Raw genomic sequence first — 20668 nt, 5'->3', positions numbered from 1 at the left:
CAATGTAGTCTTAAGGGCTTTGAGAGTTTTGGTTAGAGGGAGAATTTGTGGGTCACAAGTTTTGATACGTTATCACTTGTGTGAACCTCCCATGTATTCCGAGTGAATTGGTTGAGGTTGTTTCTCTCTGTATTTTGTACTCTCATATTTATAGTGGATTGCTCATCTCCTTTGTGGACGTAGGTCGATTGACCGAACCACGTTAAATCTTTGTGTCTTTTTGTATATTTCTCGTTATCTTCTTACTCGTGGTCTTTTGAGGTTTGCGTTGCTAGCTTCCGCGTTTACACCTGCTTATTTTTCGGTCCTAACAATTAGATCCCTTTGCAAGACACCAAACATTTGGTAGTGTGTAAAATAGTCAAAGTTTTTTTTTTTTTTAAAAAAAAAAGGCTAAAAACATGCCACCAATGAGTTGCTAGCTTCAAGTGTAATAAATTACACTAAAAAAAATCCAAATTGATAAGACTACTAGTTAAAATAATACTCTAGCTACTATATATGTTGTTGTTTTTTTTTAAATTTCATCGTGGAGTTTACTGATTTATATAGTTAGCTGACGAAGAGAGGATTGTCAAAAACTCAAAATCATATAAGAAGATCAAAGACCTTATAAATGCCCACTAATGTGTGATCGAACACTCTTCCGCATGACTGGACATCTAAAGCGTAAAAAATATAAGATGAATTTTCAACATCAAATGAAAATATATAATGAATTGAATTAGGCATGAATCAAGTACTATGATTTTAAAAAAAATAACATTGATCTAACTTAACGTTAAAAAGTTAACTCATGAAAAAAGCACCGTGAAATATCATATAAAGAGATCAACGACTCTAACGCCTACCAATGAGGAACTCAAGAGTTATAAAGTGCCTTTTATATTCAAGGTAAAAGACGAAAGATGTTTTCAAATTGACAAATTCTTATAAAGATGAGATACACACATATATAATGGAAGAAGAAAATAAAGATTTTTTATAAGATATAACTCATTTTTACATTATACATATGTTTTTAAAACTCAATATGACATAATTCGAAAGACAAATATGTTATTAGATAATACAATTACCTTAGATTGTGACAATGTCTTAAGTGATTGGACTTTTTGTACTATTTGTATGGACTTATTCGTTTGGTCCTATTGTTGCCGCATATCGAGTAATATAAATATTTATATCTAACTATATTTAGTGGTCCTATTTTTCAATTGTGAAAAAGGTAAATTTCATTTTTTAAAAATGTGATTACAATGATTTTTTTATTTGATGTTCAGTATTTGTATAAGAGTCTAACCAATTCAAGTTTGTGTTTGAAGATTTATTTGAAGGAAACATTTTACCAGTATGACTCAAAATCAAACCTTTCGATTAAGAAATAAACAGTCTTATCTAACTCTGAAGCACTAAATTAAAAGACCCTAATTTGATTGTTTTTTTCTGAGGGTTGTGACAAGTTAATACAACTTCTTTAACAAGGATGGAGCTGTTTAACTGAATAACTTTCACTTTAAGCAACAATTAATTAAAGATAAAGTTAAAAAAAATTTGTCTTAATTATAAAAGTTGTATATAGTAGGTCCACTTCCACTTCTAATCAATATCCATAATTAGGGTTTCATCAAGCAGCCACCTTTGTTAAAGGAATCAATTACTCTTCTAGATTAATTAACCTAAACATTCCATAGGTGATCACTTACCATCAAAATAATGTTTAGATATTAGGGGGAAAATATTTCTCATTTATCGGATCGGAGGTATAAAAATATTAAACAATCGCCTTAAAGGATGAAAGAGTACTTTTATTCTTCTCTATAATTTTTAGAGACACCTAAATTGAAATTTATAGGCACGACATGATCGTGGAAGATTCATATACCTGATTCGTAAATTAATCTTAATTTAGGATATTTATAGGTTCTCCTTAGAAAAACAAATCTATATATGATTTCACTATCTAATGTCTTCAACAAGAAAGTATACAAGAGATTTTCTTTTAGCATAATCTAATTAGATATATGAAAACAAAAATTCCAATTAGGTTAAAATAGTACTCCAATTAATAATGTAAAAAGATGCCAAATCTTCTTAGAAACATAGAGTAATTAAACCTACTTTTTTTGAGTTTCTTTTCATTTACTTTTGTCCTAATTTAACTAGAAACTTAACCATCAACCCACTAGGCATATAGCAATAGAGTAGCATATTAGGCTTTGACATGTTAAAGTTAATAATAATATCTTAAATTGTTACATTATATTTTGTTATTGTGTTTAGAGCTCAACTTGTAGTGGTTAGAAGTAGTGTGTAAGATTAATTATATTTAATTAAATAGGTAACTCATCATTAATTGATGGATGAGCTTGATGAAGTGAAGGATAGAGCCAAAAATCCTTTCGAAGAAAAATTATATTATATATAATATTTGCATTAGGGTAGAATTGTTGAATATTCCAAGGACGGAATGTTAAGTCTTTTGGTGGAGATTTGGACAAATACTAAATGTAATTTTATATCGGGTAAATACATTATTATAGATTACTTTACACTTCTATACCATGTCGATATATTGTTTATGTAGATGTAAAAATATCATACAAGAATAACAATAATAGTTAACGCAAGGGCATGGTTGATCGAGTGGTTGAGAGGTGGATCTCCCATGTGAGAGACCTGGAGTCGAATCCAACCTCCTTCTGCTACTCAGTCATGAGCTCATCGCGTGAGATTTATCTAAGTACGATTTACATTTTTTGTGGAATTTACAAGCTATAATGCAATTAAAACAGTTACGATCAAGTGTTCACTCGAAGGACATAGATTATGGGCTATCAATTTTTTTAATTAAAAAAAAAGTGTATTAAAATTGTTGTATAATTATTATTGGAGGAAGAAGAAGTGAAATCGTCATATTTCACTATTTTCAATTCAATCATGAAATGGAAAAGAAGTGATATTTTGTCCTTGATCCACTTTTAATTATTATATTCCAACCACTTCATTTTTTAATCATAACTAAAGTCTAAATATGTGTAACTCAATATTATTTAAGAGGAAAAAAAGTGCAATCTATCAAATCAAAAAAGAAAAATTATCAACAATTTTTTTTTCTCAAAGTATATATTTACAAGTACTACACTTGTGAAGTACGATGTATTTTAGAGGAATATACTTTTTAGTCTAATCAAGTCGACCATCAATTATTCTAATTGATAATAGTAATACAAATCACCTCAAATCTTAATGATTTAATTTATTTATTTATTTTGAATACTCGATATTTATGACAAATCAATACGAATAACTAAAAACACCAAACATTGAAGCAAATTCTCAAATAAAATATTTGCTCATAACCAAATAATTTTATGGAAAAAGGTAAGATGTATAATTAATTGACCCTACATTCAAATAGTAAATATTGCCTTTCATGTACAATCAACATAAGTTTCTATATATGATTTTTTAGCTAATTTAAACTCTCTTTTTTTCAAATTTTGTCAGTGTAACTTTTGCTAGGTGAAAAAAGAAAAATTATTGTCATAGTGACATAAAATAATATCATCATTGTTTCATAATTTTCTGCCATCAAACTGAGCTGAAAAAGAAGAAACAGTTACTAACAAAGTAAAAAAGGAATCCAGTGAGGAGTTCTGATTATTCAAGAATATTTTTTTTTAAAAAAAAAAAACTTTATATATGTACTTGCACTTGATATCCATTTAATAACATGATCCCACAAATGTTTTTTGAGTGACTGACGTATACGCAAATCTTATCCTATCTTCTCGTACTAAGAAAAGAGTTTTCTCAATGCTCTAACGCCCACACTCACATTAGATAGGAACCGAACTGTCTCGTGATGCTTTGAATTCCTATTTAAAAGCTGGTTAAGAACAGAGATGAAGTGTCTACTAAAGCCATAGTAAGATTTACAGATGCAATCACAATAAGAATCAATCAAGCACTCAATGGTTGATGGACAAAACTGGAACACTGACAACTAAGCAAAGTCATTGCTCAAACTGCTCTTCACACCTATGCAGCAAAGTTTGCTGTGTAACTGTCTTTTCCATCTCAAGTCACAACACATAACAAGTGCATTTGTTTTGTAAAAGGCCAGCTCATATCAAACACATACCATAGAAATTTCTGAAGAATTAAAAGACAAAATCACAAAACAAGGTTCTCACTTCCATTCTTGATTAGATGAACTACAATAAGGAATTGGTTTGACTATTGTGATCATATATGTATTGTAAGTACTTATTGGTGCTTACTATTTGATTGGATTTGGAGAGGCAGTTATCTTTACCACACTTTTCTGTTAATTTTCAGAAGCTTTGTGAGGCTCAGATCGTGTTTACCATTTTAAGTCGCGGATTTTATGTAGCACATATGATTACTATTGGAGCAAGGGAGCTTCTCTACTTGTATGCTTGCAAATATTTATTCTAGGAATATTGATGTCCATCAACTCTAGCAGTTTGCTCATTCCTATTTCTTGTTGCAGTTATGCATGATTTGCAACTGACTCACACTGATCTGAAGCCAGAAAATATCCTCCTTGTTTCGTCGAACTACATTTCAGTTACAAGGTAAAGCATCATATCGTACAGTCTTATTGGAATTGCTTTTCAATAGCATAGTAATATTAGAAGCAACTACGTATTTGTGTAATTACGTTTGCTAAAGATCAACCTGTGTATTAGGATTTTAGCCTTTCTATCAATGTTGACATCACAGACTGAAATTTTCTTGGCATTTTTTTTCTTAGTCTCTCTCTCGATACAACTAGTAAATGTACGGGATAGACTCACTATACAGAGAGAGATATCTTGGAAGCGCTCAGTCTATCTGCATTTTGCACCTGTGGTTTCTTTCCTAGACCATATAAAAGCTAGTGCTTACTTTATCAAAATAGATGGCTGTTCCCTAGAAATTTAAGCAATGGATTCCTCCAACTACAAAGACAGAAAATTCACTACTGAAAGTATGGATCGAATGTGGTTGTATGTTACAAGTTTTATCAGACAACTCAACCACAATAAAATATCCTGATACAATGAAGATTATCTTGCTTCAAAAGCGGTTAAAGTTGCAAAAGAAGAACAGGGGTGGAAGTATAAAAACCGTCTACTAAAGCCATAATAGATTTACAGATGCTATCACGATTAGAACCAATCAAGCATTCAATCAATGGTTGATGGACAAAACCGGAACGTTGACAATGAAGCAGTGTCATTCCTCAAACTGCTCTTTATACTCTACGCAACAAAGTTTGTTCTGTAACTCTGTCTCTTCCATCTCAAAGTCACAACACATATCAAAGTGCATTCGTTTTGTAAAAGAACAGCTCATATCAAACATATTACGGAAGTTTCAACAGAATTAAACAAACAAATCACAAAGCATGGTTCTCATTTCCATTCTTGATTAAATGAACTATGATATCATGTCGTTCGATTCAGATACCTGCTGAAAATTAAAGAGCCTTAACATTATTGCCCTCTGACTAATCAAAAAAGAGAGATCTTTTTGTCCGAACCTAATTGCTACTCGACAACTCATATAACAATAAACTATGCAAACCAGACAACTACTAAGCTCAAACAATTATGTAACTAGTAACAAATAGAGCAAAATAATTTCCATCATACCTCTACCATCCAATCTGAACTTCAGCAGAACCAAAGCCTTATTCTATTCAGCTTTTCGAGCTAGCTCTCTCATTCTCTGCCCTCTGTGCAAAAACCTTCGTTGCAATCATGTTCTCATCGAAATACCTAGCGTAGGGATGCCCTTGCGGTACAAGTCTCCGATACTTCTCAAAACACTTCTCAGCCTCCTTAGTTTTCCTCATTAATGTGTATATTATTCCTTGACACAAGTAAGGCCTGAAATCCCTAGGCTCCTCTTTAACTAACTCCTGATAAACCTTCAATGCATCTTCATATTTCCCTTCGATCACCCGAATTTGTGCAAGCAATAGCTTAAAATCCCTCAAGTCAGTCTTTTTATTCTCCTTCTTACACAATTTAATGCCCTCCTCAATCTTCTTCTCAATTTGCATCAATTCATCAATCGATTCATCTTGTGAAGCTGCCATAACCAGTCCATGATAAGCCTCAACGCGAAAAGGGTCTTTCTTTAGTATCTCATTGAACCCAACTTTGGCCAATTCAATCTCCCCAAAGTTCACATACAAATGAGATTTCAACAAGGGCCATTCGTTCTCGTTCGGTTCGAGCTCAATTAACCTATCAATAATGCTAATAGCATCCAGTATTTTCTTATTCTTTATCCGAATTTCCATCAAATTCCTTAACGCTTCCACATCATTCGGGTTATTAACCAGGTGCTCTTCAATTGCTCTTTCCCTTTCCTCCTCTGAAACTGCATCTCTCACCACATCAGTTTCCATGGCCGTCGGAGTAAAAGCTTGGTTAGCAAGTGCAGGTTTCGGGAAGACAAAGTATCTTGCGAACAAAAGGGTAGTGGCAGTTACAGTAGCGATGAGTGTTGGCTTAACGAATGAAAATAGGTTATGGGGTTGTTCATTAGGGGTTTGAGGGATAAGGGGTTTGGGGATTTTAGAATTTTGTGAAGAAGATGAAGAAAAAGAACAAGCTTTAATGGTGGAAGGGTAAAATGGTGGAGGTGAGGTTCTGAAAGTGAGACCAGAAATGGATTTAGCATAAATTGGACGATGATTATGAAGCTTTTTCTGAAATGAGTTTGTTCTAGAGCCAAAAGGGTTTAAGGTTGCCATTGTTTTGGTGAAGATGAAAGAATTTTGGAGCTCTTAAACCCTAACGATGATGGCGGAATTTACAGTCTAGAGAAAGCTTAACAATGGAGAAAGGATGAAGCATATAAGGGCCTTGTTGGGCTTGTTTGGTGGCAGGCCAAATTGACTCTAAAATCAATTGGGCTTTTGCTTTAGGCCCATCAAATGGTCGAAATTCAAGTAAATATTTGGATAAACTCGTGTTTTCAAAAACGTTCTTTGGGGCGAGTTTCCGGGGAGTATCAAAAATGATTCAGGGCGCAAATAGAAGACATATATCTATAATGCGTGAGTTTTAAAATTTGGAGCGTAAGCTCTAGGTGTAAAAATGTACTCCGTCGGAATAATTTTTTATTTTTTTGCTTTAAATATAATATTTGTTATTATTGATGTAATGATATTTCTCGAATAATAATTGTAATATTTTTTTTCATTATTATTGATTATTAATACGTTTCTCAAATAAAAATTATAATATTTTTTTCATATATTTTAGGCTATTTTCTTTGTAGTAAAATTATAAAATTGAATATACATGAGATTACGCTGCGCAGATCTGAAAGACTTGCATTCCGTATATCAAAGCTTATATNATATATATATATATATATAATCTATTCACAAGTTGATGTAAACACCCAGTACAAATAGATTTTTTTTTCATATTTTTGTACTATATCTATAATAATCTATTCAAAAGTTTATTTTAGGGCCTGTTTGGATTTCTAACTTATACGTCATAAGACAAAAGTTTTGGTTTATTTTTATTATTTTGACTTTAAAATAAATACTTATAAATATTTTTTAATTTTATTCAAACACTTTAAAACTGTGAAAAAACTATTTTAATTTAAAAGCATCTAAAATAAGTCAATTTGAACGACGCTTTATCTTTAATCTTAGGAACATCCCATATATTAATAATATTATATTAAAATAATTATTATTTGTTTTTTCAAATTTAACTTCTTAAGACAGTAATAGTTGAATGTAATGGTACAATTATAAAAATATTTATTTTAAGCGTCAAAACATAAATGATAAATTTAATGCTTAAATATATGCATATATAATCAAACAATAACTTCAAAATTTTCGCTTTCTTTATAGGGAAAGTTTCACATATAACAAAAAAAAATTCATAGTTGTATGTTATATCAAAGTTTGCATAATTGCGCTCCATAGCAAACATAAAACTATATAATTCGATATACATATACAATTGTATAATTCGCTGGTTTATTTCGCTGCAATTTTATAATTCGCTATCTTATATCTTATTTCACTACGATTGTATAATGCACTATTATATAATTCGCTGCCTATTTCACTGCAATATTTTTATAAAATTTGCTTTGCATACAGTTGAATCGAATTAAAATGTACGCATATTGCATAATTATAAGTATATAGCAAGAAGATATATGCTTTTCTCTCGCTTTATACAAAAACAAAAACACAATATATACACTTCTGTTGTGTAAAGCTAGAGAAAATTGTATTTCACTGCAATTGTATAATTCGCAATTGTATAATTCGTTGGCCTTTTTCTCTGCAATATTTGAAGTAAAATGTTTGGAAACTGTATAATTATAATTAAGTGTATAACACGAAGATATATATTTTTGCATATGTATATACAATTTTCTCTCGCTTTATACAAAACAGAAACAGAATTATACACTTCTGTGTATAAAGCGAGAGAGGCGAGCGAGAATGGAGAGTGACGAGCGAGATTTTTAGGAGAGACGCTTGCAAATTTTAGCTCACATTTGCTATGAAACACAATTAAATCAAACCCTAGCTATTTCATTTATTTTAGATTATTAGTTTGTTATTATATACAATTTTCCTTTCTTTATACTTACAATAAGATCGTTATTATTATCATACTTATCCTTTGTTTTTTTAATTATTTTCAAAAGTATTTCTTTTTTCTATTGATAACTACATTTAAATTTGGTAAAAATGCAATAAAGAAAAATTTAAAAGTAAAATAAAATAGCAACATGGACTCTTATACATTGGCACGTGGAGTGAGAACGCACTGCCAACTAATCAACATGGCAATAACGTGTCAAACAATTTTGTTTGCCACAATCAAAAATTTCGATGTCATTTTTATTTATTATATTGCTATTTTAAAACATACAAATATTTTTGTATTTTATCATCTTATTTTTATAAGTTAAACCATCAATATATATTTTTAAAAGATATCTAATCAAAAAATTATATATCATTTATTTATAAATCATCAGTATAAATAGTTATAGCTTATTTAATCTACCTCTAGAATCAATATAAGAAGGTAGTATAAATTACTTTTAAGAATATTTTTTGTTAATCATTAGTTTTACTCTTTTTGAATAAATCACAATCATTAAAGTAATATAGTAGAAGAGGCTTATAGAATAAAATAATTGCCCTTTTTCCTTTCTATTTCTAAATTTATTATATAGAAAGAGTGAAAATAGGAATACACTAAAATTTTGTTCTAACTTTTTTTTTCTGTAAAAGAAAGACATAAAGGCATTTATCTTTTTATTTTTCAATTTAGATTGATTTCATCACTCATATAATTCGTTCCTCTAAATTTAAATCGATTTCATTATTCATATAAGTTCCCCCTCTAAGTTTAGATTCATTTTATTATTCATATAATTCTCTCCGCTAAATTTAAATTGATTTTATTATTTATATAATTCTTTCCGCTAAATTTAGATTGATTTTATTATTCATATAAAAAAATTAAAAAAATTAAAGTAATAGATTCATCTTATTACTTCATATATATAAAACTTCAAAAAATACTTTTTCTTGTTTAATTATTTTATTCATATATGTAGGAATAAGACAATTTAGGACCACCTTCCATTCATGAACCCTATCTTCTTAGTTTTATTAGCCCTAGAACTTTTTGAATGAACTAACCATTGAGCTAAATTTGGAAGTTCACATCAAACATCATTGTTACAACAATAGAGAGGAAGGCAAAATTTGCTAATGCTAATAATATAAATATAATATAATATAATTGTTGTGATCACTTTCAGAGCGGACCCCGCGCTCGAACGGGATGCACGTGTATCTCGTTAACTTTTGAAAAAAATCAGTATCTATAGGTATATGTATTTTGCAAAATCTATAGATATTAAGATATAATTAACAGTGCATCCATGAAAAACAAAGGAATAGTATTAATACAAGCTAGAGAATTTACCCGTGAAACCTGAGTTTGAATCCAACTTGAGTGTTTATTCCATCGTTTTTATTTTAAGTTAACCCATATTTGAGCTAAAATAATACTGATTCACCCTGAATTTTAAAATTCCGACTTCGCCGCTATTGTTTGTCCATGGAATCTTTAATAGAGGAAGAATCCAACATCATACTATGGATTCTTTGTCTTGACATCTCCAATTCATCATGTATAGATGATGATCTTTTTGCTTCTCCCATCCTCTTGTTGTATGCCTCAAAGAACTCTTTGTTTTCTTTCTCCAATTCCTTCCACACTACATAAAAAAATTTATCATTCAAGTTAATGTATACATAACTCTCTGATCTGTTTTATTTTATTTGACACACTTTTGTTTATCATATTATAGATTATAACAATCATATTAAAGTTTATTTATGGTCTAAACTAAAATATATTCAATCGTATAAAACTAAATAACTCATAAAAGTCACAAGGGATGGATAAATTTTCTATATTTTTGTTAAATATTTTAAATTTAAATCATATAAATAAAACATTTTCTATAAGAAATACTTATTTCACCATAAATTTTGTGTGATACAAATTTAATTGTCAGGCTAAATACTAATACTGAAACATATACTATAGAACATTGATAACTATTTCTCAATTCCAAATAATTGAAATCATCGATACAAATCTTAGTTTTGTTATTTAAGCTAATATCATATCAACATCATAATAAATAAAATTTTAAGAACAGATATAATAAATAATACTAATAACAATAAAGGTATCAAATTAATATCGTCATGCCTATCCCTATGCTGTAAAATCTCAAGTATTTACCCAATCTTCTTCTATTCGAAAAAATAATTTATCAAAATAATAATATCACCATTAATATCGACACATCTAAAATCGTCCTCCCAAACCCCACACATAAAATAAAAAAAAAGGCAAACAAGAGTGACAAAGTGTACTAGTTATTTAATTTACCTGTGGAAGTGATAATAGGCTGAATATTTGCATGTTTGGATAGTGCATCCATGCATTCTTCTTGGCTCATATTGAATATTATACATTCTTCTATCAAGTGTTGCACCTACATCATCACCACCACCCCTTGCTTCATTACTATATAGTAACAATAACTAAAAATAAACTTATATACGTGATATATCGTACAGTAACAAATACTTGAAACAATTAGTTAAAAGATATCATTACATCTGTTATACAGTCAGTATATATAACTTAAATCGATCTAAAACAGTAAATATTGCAAGAGATGATGTAAACTAAAAATACTTACCATGTGGATGTATTGAGAAGAAGAATCACCCATTTCTCTATATGTTGCACAAGATCAAATTGATTTTCTTTTAATGAACATAAAGAGTAGAAAACAATTACTAAAAAGAACCCTAGATAATTAATTAAATTAAGAAGGGGGAGAATTTAAAGGAGAAGCATATGAGTAGAAAATATGAGAAAAAGATGGAGAGAAGCACAAACATATATGGAAAGTTAGGCATATGTTAGTGTGTGCACAATATATATGGAAATATCTTTTTATTTGGAGAAATTCTAAATTATATTCTCCGATTAAAATAAAATTCAATGTTATTTTAATTTAAATGATATTTTTCGCATTTTAAAAGTCATTGTTTTTAATTATAACCTTTTCAATTATATTAATAAAGTTTTTATTCTGAATGCATATGACTTAAAAAAAAACTCTCAAAATTTAAATAATATCAGTTATAATATTAATAATAAAAAATAATATTAATAACTCAAGTGTTTAAATATCTAAATTTCCACCTAATTAGAAAAATATGATTCTCCACCTATAACTATTAACAAAGATGATATAATCTTATAAATAAGATTTAATTGAAATGAACCATACCATAAGAAAATCTTTTAATGGCAAAATAGGGTATATTATTAATGAAATAAATGAAAGTAAAGTATAATTCATTGTATAGTGAGTATTAAATTACAATAATAATAATAATAATACATTGGAATACTAATCTAAGAGTGATGTCATTCTTCTTGTTATGGGGACTCGAAATCCCACGTGGTGCAAAACCTACTATTGGCTAACATTATTTTGATTTTTGGACTAGTTTTGATTGTGCATTGCAAAGCTTATTCGAGAGTAACTTTCAGTCGGTTGAAGGAAGGTCGCGTTAGCACCTCTGTAATCAGAAAACCTTTTGATAACCTTACTACTATTTGAAAGGGAAAAGATGCGTTCAATTCCTTGCTTCTTGCTTCAATTTAGGAGTAGGATGAGATTACATCATGTTGCCCCTATTTTATGTTAATTTTTTTTTATTGACATAATATATAGATATGTCTTCGATCTGCTTTGATTGATATTTATATCTTTTAATTTTGATTGTAAATAAATATAGATATATAAATTTATATATAATTAAAAGAACATACATGTCCATCCTGCGGGGCATACTACATGAAAATTTGTTTCTTACATAGTATCGTACGTATATTATGACACGTAGGATAGTGTGTCTATTTAGTAAATTTCATATAAAGTTTTAAGTGTCTACTTGTTTACATAAAATTAAATGACATATATATCAAGTTTAAGTATCTACGCGTAATGTAGCAATGCGTATGCTACGTTTTTAAATGTTGATTGATGTATCCAAAACAAGCCAAAATGTATCAGAAGTATCCGAAATCGTGATACAATGTATTAAGACATTTGAGGATGTATTCAAATTTTTACGAAAATTAAATTTCTTTTATAATTCTTTTAAAAAATAAAAATACAATATAACAAGCTTTGAACACTATAAAATTTGTATAAAATTCTCTCGATATACAAACACATTTGGCAATGAACCCATTTTTATGTAACAAAGTCCACATGACAAGTTAGGCCCACGTACCTACTGTGTTTGCCCCAAAAGTGGTTCCTCTAATTGGGCCCACTTCTCCCCTAATTGATGGGCCCCATAGTAAAGCCCAAAATGGTAGCAGCCCATGTCATGTCCACCTGCCGTAAACTCTTGGGTAAACTCTTTGGGTGCTAATCGAAATAAGATAAGATATTTTAAAAATAAATTTCAATAAATAATATAAATTTTATTAATTAAAAATTATGTGTCTTTACTTTATTAGAAGTCCTCTAGAGAATTATTGGACACATTTTGAAATTTGGCGTGAAGTAATTTTTTATCTTTAAATTATTGATAATTTTAAAAATATTTATCTATATGTTTGATCTGTTCATGACACCGTAAGTGATTTTAAATTCATGTTGAAATGTTAAACTCTTAATAAAAACTCGAAAAAAGAGTTGAAAACACTTTAAATTTTACCAAAATTTAGGGTTGTGTTTCATTCATATAACAAAATCATGAGTGTTCAAATTTAGTTAATTAATTGGCCAAATACATAAGTAGATCTCTAAACTTGTTTGGTTTTGTCCCTCGATAACCTCAACGACGTCATTTTCCTACTGAATCATTGAACTCCCATAATTTGTTCTGTTTAAACAAACACCGTTGTCTAATGTGGAACCAGATCTGTAAGAGGTATTGATAGATGATACATATGTTGTTCCACAAATCATTAGTCCAATTGATAGTGAAAATGTGTTGAGAATAATTGTGTTTTACTTAAGTCAGTTGAACACATTAGAAAACAAATGTGACTAACACGGTTTGTCTTCATTCCTTCAATCAAAATTATTACAATTCGAACACAATTGAAGACATTTACAATAGATAAGTTGATCAAAATTAACCAACAGTGTTTTAAAGAAATAAATTATGGTTGGTTCAATGATTCGATTGAAAAATGACGTAATTAAGGTACTTGAGAAAAAAAAACCAACAAATTTAAAAATTTATTTATGTATTTGACCTAATTAATTAGACGAATAATTTTAAGGCTTTCAATAATAAAATTAAACTTTTAAAGATAAAATTAATAATTCTTTTGATGACTATTATTTTGATAAATAATTATTTTTATCAATATCTCTGGAACCAACTAACAAATTCCCATATCTCTTACTATAATATAATATAACATAAGTACTTTCAATAAATAAATGCACCATTATTATTTCTAAATGAAGTATAATTAATCATGTCGCAATCAATAGTTCCATCTTAATCTCTCACATTAATGGGCATATTAACTAGTTGATAAAAGTTAATTTGACAAATATGACAATTACTTTCTCCAAAAACTTCTAACTAATATAAACTATAGTCTTAATCTATATAAATACATTTTAATATAAAGTTACCTATATATGATCATAAGAGATCATTTTTATGAAATAAAGTATTCACTAAAATATGTACAAAAATTAGAGAATTAAAGAAAAATGTCTTCTTGTGGTTTATTACCATTAAAACAATTAGAGTTTGTAACGTATCACTTTCTCCCTTTTATATGTAGTTTTTTTAATAACAAAAAGAGGATCATTATTACATAATTTATCAATAACCATAGTTCTCAATCTAATTAGTTATATCATACATTAGTACATAATAAATGTAACATTTATTAGCTTTTATATTTTGATGGACAGTTGTTTATGTCAATTTCTAAGCATTTAATAAGCAGAAGAAACTACTAGATTAGTAGATCACATTAATATCAAATTAATGTAATTTAATTTATCTTTAAAAATTAATTAAATTAACTTTTGATAAGCGCGATATTACAATAATTCTGGACGGAGGGAGTAAGATTTTAGCTAGCATGAAATTCATGTTAGATTAGAACTGTCAAATCCACATATACTTGACAAATGTGCTTTTCGAATTGGAGTAATCAAATCCTAACAATAAATCATATAGGTTCGATTTTCCATATTTATATTCAATCATTAAGTGAAATTTCAAAATAAAAATAAAATCTACGTATATTTTACATTTCTTAAATTCGAAATATGGGAGCGTTATCATCATTACATTTCACATAAAATGCTAGTACTAGAAAGCCACTATTGGTTAAGACGTCAAAAACTTCCTCTAGAACTTCTAACCAATATAAACCACAAAATCTGAGTTCGGAGCATAAAAGGTGAAAAATATTAATAAATTTTTTAAAATGGTATATCAATTTTTTTAAACCAAAACGGTAAAATCGCTGGGGAAGTAACGATTTTATTCGTGTGAGTTAAGGAAAATCGCTGCTATAGCAACAATTTGTTCAACTTGCTTTTTTTTAAAAAAAAATAAAATAAATCAAATCGCTGTCAAGGCAACGATTTTCCTTATCAATTTTTTAAAATTATCATAAAAAAATTATCTAACCAATAAACATATACAATTCACTTTTCTCCCACTCTTTTCATCCTCTCTCCTCTGTCCTCCATATAATATCTAGCTACAAATTGTAAATATCAAACTATAGCTATGAAGAATAATCGATTATTTTTAAATGGCTATATGTGAAAATTTTCTTTAAATCAATGATTGAAAAATTTGAAGTTGAGCTTTCACAAGTAGAAAATGGACTACTTTATAATTCAAAATGGGTTATTTTCTTTCTTTGCATTTTAGAAATGTGATTTCCATGGTTGTTTCATTTCATCCAACTAGTTGGAGTTCATCTCTATGAGTGTTGTTTTATTTGCATTTTGATTACTATTATCATTATCATATGATAAGGAGGCTAAGAATATATTATTCACTAAAATACATCGAGAAACAAATAAATTGAAAAATAAATTAAAATTTTCAATATATAACTTTAATTGAAAATATTCCCCCCTCCCCCATCTAATTTCTCTTCATATGTCCTTTTTGGATGAAATTAATTTACCAGTCAAAAGTTAATACTCATAACTATATAGTACCCTTTTTTAATTTTTTTGACTCAAAAAACACTTTATAACCTTTTCAAACATTTTCAAACTAAAAACTATTTAAAGTTTAAAATATCTAAAAATAAATTAATTTAAACAGGCACTCAATCATTTGAGATATATCTTTTTCTCTACCTATATTTATAGTGTTTTAATCTTCAACACAAACAGTACGGTGATGTGGTTTTTTTTTTTTTTTTTGTTTATATATATATATATTTATATTTAAATATTATTTATACCATAGAATGACTATTTTTTAAAAAAACACATATTTTAAACTATAATTAAATTGTTTGTGGGCTGATTTTTACAATTTTATGTGCTGTAAATGATAAATTTTTTTTGTGGGCTTTTCCTACAACTATAGTATGGGCCTCAAAATATTTGTTGAATTTGGGCTGAGCCCCATTATAAATAAGACATATTGCTTCTCTCTGCAAAACCCTAATCGGCAGAAGCAGCTTCTTCTCTCTCAGGTACACTTCCTCTGCAATTCTCAAACCCTAATTTCTACGTTTTCAGACCTTGAATCTTATACTTTTTGCGTAATTCATCTGTTTTGTAGGTAAGCTGGTGTTTTTCCCCTAGGGTTTCAGAACTATACATATCCAAATGGCTCCTAAAGGTACACTTCTAACCCTTTTGTTTATTATGTTGTTGGAAATGTGAAAAGTTGTTGTCTTTATGTGTGCAATGGTTTAACTAGTTATTGGACTTAGCTCTAATCTATAATTTTATTTGTTATATAAATGGTTTAAATTGCAGTGTTTTTGTTATTATTTTTGGTGAAGGCATGATTTATTGAGGGTTCTCATTTTTTGCTGGTTTGTTAGTTTTAGCCAAGTGTTGTGAGGATTCAGTGTTCTGTTTTTGGTGTTTGGGTGGATTATGGTGTAGAGTTATTTGTTGGATATTCTTATAGCATGATGTTCTTCTGCATTTTGTTCAGATTAGTAGAAAACCTGTTCTGAGTTAATTTTAGTATCAACTGGAGATTTGTTATTGTAAAAAAAGACTGATAGTTAGAGTGGAAGAGGCTGTAGTAGGGGAAATGTATGATTGGTGCATTTCTGGAATTTATTGGCTGTAGAATGATTGATTGATTGTTGTTGTCTTTGTTTAATAGGTTAAATGAGTTATTTATTTGAGTATCTATTTGCAAAAAGTGCCTGATTATATTGGAGCTTTGTTTGATTGGTGCATCTCAGTAATTCTTGGGTAACAGAGAATTTGCCTCGTCTATGGCAAGCGTATGGACAGCCTCTATTAGGTTCTGGAATATTGGTAAAAGAGAGACTACTATATGTTAGATATTTGTGCAATTTTGAGTCGTTTTTTTGGAGAAGGATATTCTTATTATGGTTGAATTATTTGACTTGGCCTGCTTTATACAATCAATTGGATTGGGATAAGAATCAATATTCTGATTTGAGAGTTCTTAATTCTAACAACTTGCTACCTAGAGATATTGAGACATGCAGGAGTTAATTCATGTAAGACTAGAACGAACAAGGGTTAGAGGTGTGCAGATAATCTTATAAGTTCTATATATGCGAGAAGTGAAAATCAATTGTATTTACTTGCTTGCTATTGATTAGAGTAGTGGATGTTGATTAGTTGCTGCTTTTTACTAGTACAAAGCTGATACTTGGATTTTCAACCTTAATTACAGCTGATTCGACCAAGAAGTCTGACCCTAAGGCTCAAGCCGTTAAGGCTGCCAAGGCTGTCAAGTCAGGATCAACCTTCAAGAAGAAGTCACAGAAGATCAGGACAAAGGTTACATTCCACCGTCCTAGGACTTTGAAGAAGGATAGAAGCCCCAAGTATCCTCGTGTTAGTGCACCTGGAAGGAACAAACTTGATCAATATGCTATTCTAAAGTATCCTCTCACCACCGAGTCTGCAATGAAGAAGATTGAAGACAACAACACCCTTGTTTTCATTGTGGACATCAAAGCTGATAAGAAGAAGATCAAGGCTGCTGTGAAGAAGATGTATGACATTCAGACTAAGAAAATCAATACCTTGATCAGGTATGTTTCTTACTGTGATGCTTTCGTTCCCCTATCGTCTTAAAATGAAGTCTATCATGTATATATAGCATAAATGAAAAATTGGTTGACACCTGAAAATCGGCCAATCTTTGCTAAGCTAAGCTACTTTTTTTGTTTCTTGTTCAGGCCTGATGGAACTAAGAAGGCATATGTGAGGTTGACTCCAGACTATGACGCTTTGGATGTGGCCAACAAAATCGGGATCATCTAAATTAGTTTCCTGTTTAGAATTTTGAGGAGAATTTAGAATTTCATGAAACAATTCAATGGAAGTGCCTTGTGTTTTGAATTTTGAATTTTGCTTTCCTGTTTTATTCCATATTTTTGTTATAATAGAATTCAACCTTGTGCTCCTAGTGAGTACTTGACATATTTGATTTGCCCCATGATTTATCAGATAGTAGTTTAGTTGTTTGCAATGGATCATATAGTTATTTATACAATCTTAGTTCATTGATCACCAAACCTTAAAACAGAGTTTCATTGTATTCAAAAGGTCTAAATGTGAAACAAAGTATTTCTGAACTTGAACTTACAGATGTATAGACTCTGCATTCTAGTAAGATCAGGAATAGATACTTGCAGCTTGCAATTTCTGTGACTTCTGCAATATAATCTTAAGCAATGTAACTCCATTTGAGTTGGTGACAGTAGGATTGACCTTTATATCTTGTTCTATATTCATAATAAGATGTATATATCATAGCAGTTATTGCATGACAATGATTACTATATTTGTCTTGTGAAGAACCAGTTTTTTAGCATTGGATACTACAAGCAATGAATTTTATAATCAACAGAAAGATCTGAAGATGATAATTAGAGGGTTCTGAGGATAGATAAATCATTTGGCCAATGACACCACTTCAACTAAGACAAACATAGAGAGTCTCATGATTCATATGTAGTAAGCAATCAAATTTATAAGTAGTTACTTCAGAAAGTTCAGTTTAACGTCGCCCCAGAATAACGATTGTTTTCTTATAATGGTGTATAGTTATACCTCTTTCTCCCCTGTGTTCAACTTACCTCACAATCTCATGAAACTTGACTTAGTACAGCTTCAAATGCATCTTTACAGTTCTTGAAGTGTGGAGTTGTGCATCAAAATTCTTGAAGAAAATCAGTTTCTTGGCTCTTCATTGTGTGCTGGAGGAAGTACCCAAGAAGTTCATAAATCTCAGGCTTGTTGGTATGTCTCTTGTCTCCAGTAACAAATACATGAATTTTGCATTTGATTTCAACCCAACTACATCCAGGGACCGTCTTCAACCCTTTTTCCCTCATTTCATTCCTTACGATGGACACACTCTGCCATCTTCCAGCAGCAGAATGTGCATTCGAAAGCATCACATATGATGAAACATCTCCAGGCTCTAAAGCCAATACCTTTTCAGCAGCGTATTCCCCTAGCTTCGTGTTTGAATGAATCTGGCAGCCTCCTAACAAAGCCTTCCAAAATCCTATTCCTGGATCAAAAGGCAAATCATGAATGAATTTCTCAGCTTGTTTAAACCTCCCTGAACGCGATAGCAGATCAACCATACATGCATAGTGCTCAGATTTCAGCAGATTAGCATCCCGAGTTCTTGCCTGTTCAAAATATGAATAAGCCTCATCAACAAGACCAACATGACTACACGCCAGTAACAAACCAAGAAGCGTAACACTATTTGGCTTAATTCCCATATACTCCATTCTCTTAAACAATTCAATCGCTACATCCCCTCTCCCATTTTGAGCATGAGCACATACTAAAGCATTCCAAGTCACAACATTTCTTTCAGTAAGTCTATCAAAAACGCAAAGACAATCCTCTAAACTCCCACATTTTGCATAAAAGCTAACAAGTGAATTGCCAACAAACACACCAACCTCACCCAAATACTTCACAGCACAAGCATGCAAACTTTTTCCCTTACCCAATGCTGCCATATTTGCAGCTGCACTTAACAAAGAAGGGAACGTAGATTGATCAGGTATGAAACCTCGTCTCAACATCTCAATAAAAAGATTAATAGCCTCTTCGTTACATCCTTTCTTGCTATAACCACTAATCATAGCATTCCAAGTAACAACATTTCTCTCTGGAATTATCCGAAAAATCTCCATTGCTTCATCAAACCTCTGTTCTTTAAGATATCCACACAATAAAGTTGTATACGAAACCACATTTGGTTCATGTGTATCCTCAAAAACAAACAGACCTTCTTCAATGCTGCATAGCTTTACATAAAGATCCAAAAGTGCACTACCCACGTAAACATTCGAGTTAAGACCAAGTTTCATTGCAACAACATGAAATTGCTTTCCTAAATTTGGATCATCAAGAACAACAGATGAGTGAATTACAACACCAAATGTGAACTCATTCGGTCTAATATTCAGCTCAAACATTCTTGAGAAGATACTCATTGCTTTCTTGTGTTGATTCAGTTTAGCAAAACGGCTAATCAAAGATGTAGCCGATGCTACATCTCGTTTAGGCATTTCATCGAACAACTGAAATGCATTTGTATCAATTTGGTTAAAGCATCTAAAAGTTGAACGTTGGATTCTTATATACGGAAATGATATTCGAGTAAAACGCGAATATATCATCGTAAAATTAAATTTTAATAAGAGGCCTTCAAAAATAATTTTATAAAAATCACATAGAATAAAAAAAAAAATCCAAACTAATAGAATAGAAAAGTTAAAACACTTATTATTTTATTTTTATATGAGTATTAAAA

The 20668-nt window shown here is 30.0% G+C and overlaps 4 protein-coding genes and 1 long non-coding RNA gene across 5 annotated transcripts; 2 read left to right on the top strand and 3 right to left on the bottom strand.

The window, feature by feature from the left end:
- Positions 1-3414: 3414 nt before the first annotated feature.
- Positions 3415-5342, top strand: LOC114073977. Its single transcript, XR_003574451.1, has 3 exons — positions 3415-4264; positions 4345-4439; positions 4520-5342. It is a non-coding gene; the product is annotated as an uncharacterized LOC114073977 (long non-coding RNA).
- A 55-nt stretch (positions 5343-5397) lies between these two features.
- LOC107031622 (protein SLOW GREEN 1, chloroplastic) lies at positions 5398-6863 on the bottom strand. The gene has a single exon (XM_015233053.2). It carries the CDS (start codon positions 6776-6778, stop codon positions 5714-5716), a length of 1065 nt encoding a protein of 354 aa, XP_015088539.1. The 5' UTR covers positions 6779-6863; the 3' UTR covers positions 5398-5713.
- A 3059-nt stretch (positions 6864-9922) lies between these two features.
- Positions 9923-11533, bottom strand: LOC107030811. The gene is made up of 3 exons (XM_015232055.2): positions 11317-11533; positions 11001-11106; positions 9923-10314 (listed from the first exon to the last, which is right to left on the bottom strand). Exons 1-3 carry the CDS (start codon positions 11347-11349, stop codon positions 10142-10144), a joined length of 312 nt encoding a protein of 103 aa, XP_015087541.1. The 5' UTR covers positions 11350-11533; the 3' UTR covers positions 9923-10141.
- Positions 11534-16274: 4741 nt separating this feature from the next.
- LOC107031585 (60S ribosomal protein L23a) lies at positions 16275-18352 on the top strand. Its single transcript, XM_015233008.2, has 4 exons — positions 16275-16352; positions 16442-16501; positions 17549-17912; positions 18060-18352. Exons 2-4 carry the CDS (start codon positions 16489-16491, stop codon positions 18142-18144), a joined length of 462 nt encoding a protein of 153 aa, XP_015088494.1. The 5' UTR covers positions 16275-16352; positions 16442-16488; the 3' UTR covers positions 18145-18352.
- A 241-nt stretch (positions 18353-18593) lies between these two features.
- Positions 18594-20643, bottom strand: LOC107029839 (pentatricopeptide repeat-containing protein At5g42450, mitochondrial). The gene has a single exon (XM_015231288.2). It carries the CDS (start codon positions 20532-20534, stop codon positions 19038-19040), a length of 1497 nt encoding a protein of 498 aa, XP_015086774.1. The 5' UTR covers positions 20535-20643; the 3' UTR covers positions 18594-19037.
- Positions 20644-20668: the final 25 nt, after the last annotated feature.

This window comes from Solanum pennellii, chromosome 9 (assembly GCF_001406875.1).
Source record: "Solanum pennellii chromosome 9, SPENNV200".
Classification (NCBI taxonomy): domain Eukaryota; kingdom Viridiplantae; phylum Streptophyta; class Magnoliopsida; order Solanales; family Solanaceae; genus Solanum; species Solanum pennellii.
The sequence above is the reverse complement of the archived record's forward strand: the minus strand, read 5'-3'. Positions and strand labels throughout refer to the sequence as shown.